Below are 2,989 nucleotides of genomic sequence, written 5' to 3'. Positions count from 1 at the left end.
AGAACTTAAGAAATATAACAGCAAGAAACCAATAAAACAACACAAGATTTGATATCGGAGTTCGACCCAAAAAAGATGGTCTACGTCTCCGTCGAGCTCTGTTACGAACTCGATTCCACTATCACAATTAAACGTTTCAGTTACACCTCGTTCTCATATATATCAATCACACCTTTGAAATCTCTTACCCTCTTGTGTGAATTACTCATATATATATAAACAATTTGTCCTAACAAACTTAACAAACTTAACAAACTTAAGCTTTTGACACTTTAGTTAATTGGGCCTATTTAATTGGGTCTGACCCATCAACTCAATTTCAACCGAAATATTTACGTATATCATTGAACTAATTTTTGTTCGTTCATACCATTGTAGTTGAACTTAATGTTAATCTATGTCACTGCTTTCAAACTCGTTAAGTTTTTCCTTAAATTATGACATAGGTGATTCACCTTTCATTTTCTTATAATTAATATATATTATATATTAATTTTTATTCACTATTTCTAAATAATAAATTTTAATTTTACATTTTTAAAAGCAAATTATACATTTGAGATCGACATTAATACTAATTCACTTTTTTTTTAATTAACTTTTTTTTTTAATTAATATATTTTTAAAATTTATTTTTATTAACATTTCTATATAATAAAGTACGTTAATAAAAATAAAGGTTGAAAATATATTAATTAAAAAATATATTATTAATGTCTCTCAAAATGTTTAAATTATTTGGTTAATGTCTCTAAAAATGTAAAAAAATTATTATTTAAAAATTATAAATAAAAATATAACATATATTAATTTTTTTTTAAATGACCGTGTAGTGTCATTTAACTGTAAACTTAACTGAGGAGGATGTCTTTTGTTAACCGTAACATAAATGAACATTAAGTTATTTAATATACATGCATAAAATTTTAAATTAAATTCAAAAACACTAAATTTTATAATTTGATGATAAAATTGATATTATTCCATATGTCATTCAAACCAAAAGAAAAGAATAATTTAGCCGGCATTCAAACACCGTAAGTCGGAACTGCTACTGTGATGGAAATGGAATCATCCGTCAATGAACGATCAAACGAACTTCCGATTTCCTCTTCCAAATCTTCCGCCGCCACCGCTTTTATGCTCTCCATCTCCGTCACCGCCTCTCCAATTTCCGGCCGTCTTTCCGGCAACCGATCGCAGCATCGAACGGCGATTTGAAGCAGCCTCAACATCCCTGGATTCGCCCCTCTACGTACACAAATCTCCAGATCGAATATCTCCGCCGTCCATTCCTCCCTTACAGCTCGATGAACCCAACTTCCTAGATCCACACCGCCGGCGACTCCCGGAGGAGCTCCGTGGGCCGATATTCGACCAGTCAAGAGTTCTAGAAGAAAGCATCCGAAGCTCCAAACGTCAGACTTACGAGACAGTCTCCTGTGCGACAGGTATTCAGGCGATTTGAAGACGATCATTCGCTGCGCCGCGATTGGATGTGCGATTAAAGACAGTAGGCCATAATCAGCGACAAAAACATCATCGTTTCTGTCCAGAAGCACATTGCAGGATTTTAGGTTTCCGTGGGGAACGGCGGCGGCGGCGGTTGAAAAGGAGGATGTCGATTGAGGCGATTCGGCGGCAGCATTGTGATGGAGATACTCTAACGCTCGACCGACTGCGTTTGCGACTTTTAATCTTGAACTCCACGTAAATGGAATTCGACTCTTAGTCTCTCTTCCTGCTGCAAGTCATAACATTTTCTTATCATGATTTGATTATTATTGGTTGATAATAAGGCGGTGAAAAAAAAAACGATAACTAAAATAGCTTTTCGGTTTTATTTTATTGGTGTATTAGTTAATCGGTTCTAATCAACTCCCCGGATAATCAGTTTTTTTAAAATTTAAGGGCAAACAAGGATTTATAAAAGAAAATTCATAATACTTAATTTGAAATTTTGAATTATCGAAACCAAAATAACTAAAATCGGTAAAACCAATACTAATAATAGTCGGTTACCGGTTTGTAAAATGAGAGGTAAATTCAGACTTAATCGGACCGGTAAACTGACTATTTAAACACTCATTTTGATAAGAGATTAACTTACAGTGTAGTCGATTATAGACATTTCCATTAGAAGCAAAATTGTAAAGAAGCAATTTCTCCTCCTTAGCATAGTAATAAGCAAGAACCTGCAACAAATTAGGATGCTTCTGATCTGCAATGGTCATCTTCAAGTTCTTCACAAACTCATCTTCACTCATAGGTTTTAAATCTCTTAACCTCTTCACAACCACAGCCCAACCATTCTCTAATGTCGCCTTATAACAATTTCCGAAATTTCCTTTCCCCAATCCCTCTGCAGATGCCTTGAGAAGATCGTTGAGCTCGAATCTCCTTCGATTATGGTCTATGAATATTAGATTCCCTCTTCCCCTAATCTGATTTGCAGGGGCTTGAGCTGAAACTGTGGATGTTTGATCCATGATCTTCTCATTTTCATTCTTATTCTTCGCGATCTTTTCCAAATTCCTCGACTTCATGTAATAGAATATGAAGAGAAATATTAGAACAAGTATCACAATAGCTTCAATTATTGGTAAGGTGTTGTTGACATGATCTGAATTGTTGTTGTTTGCATTGATGGGGATTAGAAAACATAAGATTGTTAGTAGACATGTTTTGATCATACTACTAATATTTCCCATTTTGAATTTTTTTTGAAATTTTTGATGGTTAGTTAGGGGGGAGGGATAGAAATAAGACATTGTAATAATTAATAAATGGTGGGAAGATATTCTTTTTGAGATATTGAGATGCTCTATGCTTACAATGATTTTATTTATTTATGTTTGTGTTTGGAACAAAAATCTGAGAATACCATGTTCTTAGGTTTCTTCAAACATAGCTTGGTTTAATAATGTCTACACATATCTATCTAGTCATAATTTTGGTCATTTTCTTCTCATGTTTAGTTTTTGTCTTT

The 2,989-nt window shown here is 33.7% G+C and overlaps 1 protein-coding gene across 1 annotated transcript; it reads right to left on the bottom strand.

Moving 5' to 3' along the window:
* Positions 1–1,021: 1,021 nt before the first annotated feature.
* Positions 1,022–2,989, bottom strand: LOC124926848 (probable LRR receptor-like serine/threonine-protein kinase At4g31250). The gene is made up of 2 exons (XM_047467158.1): positions 2,111–2,989; positions 1,022–1,744 (listed from the first exon to the last, which is right to left on the bottom strand). The coding sequence occupies exons 1-2, from the start codon at positions 2,769–2,771 to the stop codon at positions 1,029–1,031; spliced, it is 1,377 nt and encodes a 458-aa protein (XP_047323114.1). The 5' UTR covers positions 2,772–2,989; the 3' UTR covers positions 1,022–1,028.

Source organism: Impatiens glandulifera, chromosome 2 (assembly GCF_907164915.1).
Source record: "Impatiens glandulifera chromosome 2, dImpGla2.1, whole genome shotgun sequence".
NCBI lineage: Eukaryota > Viridiplantae > Streptophyta > Magnoliopsida > Ericales > Balsaminaceae > Impatiens > Impatiens glandulifera.
This window is presented reverse-complemented; position numbering and strand designations above follow the sequence as displayed.

What these genes read in the sequence shown, in the direction of transcription:
- LOC124926848 (XM_047467158.1), bottom strand. Translation starts at nt 2,771, where the DNA reads ATGTCTTATTTCTATCCCTCCCCCCTAACTAACCATCAAAAATTTCAA. An exon ending in TGTCTATAATCGACTACACT is followed by an intron (nt 1,745 to 2,110) that starts GTAAGTTAATCT and finishes TATGACTTGCAG; the next exon opens with CAGGAAGAGAGACTAAGAGT.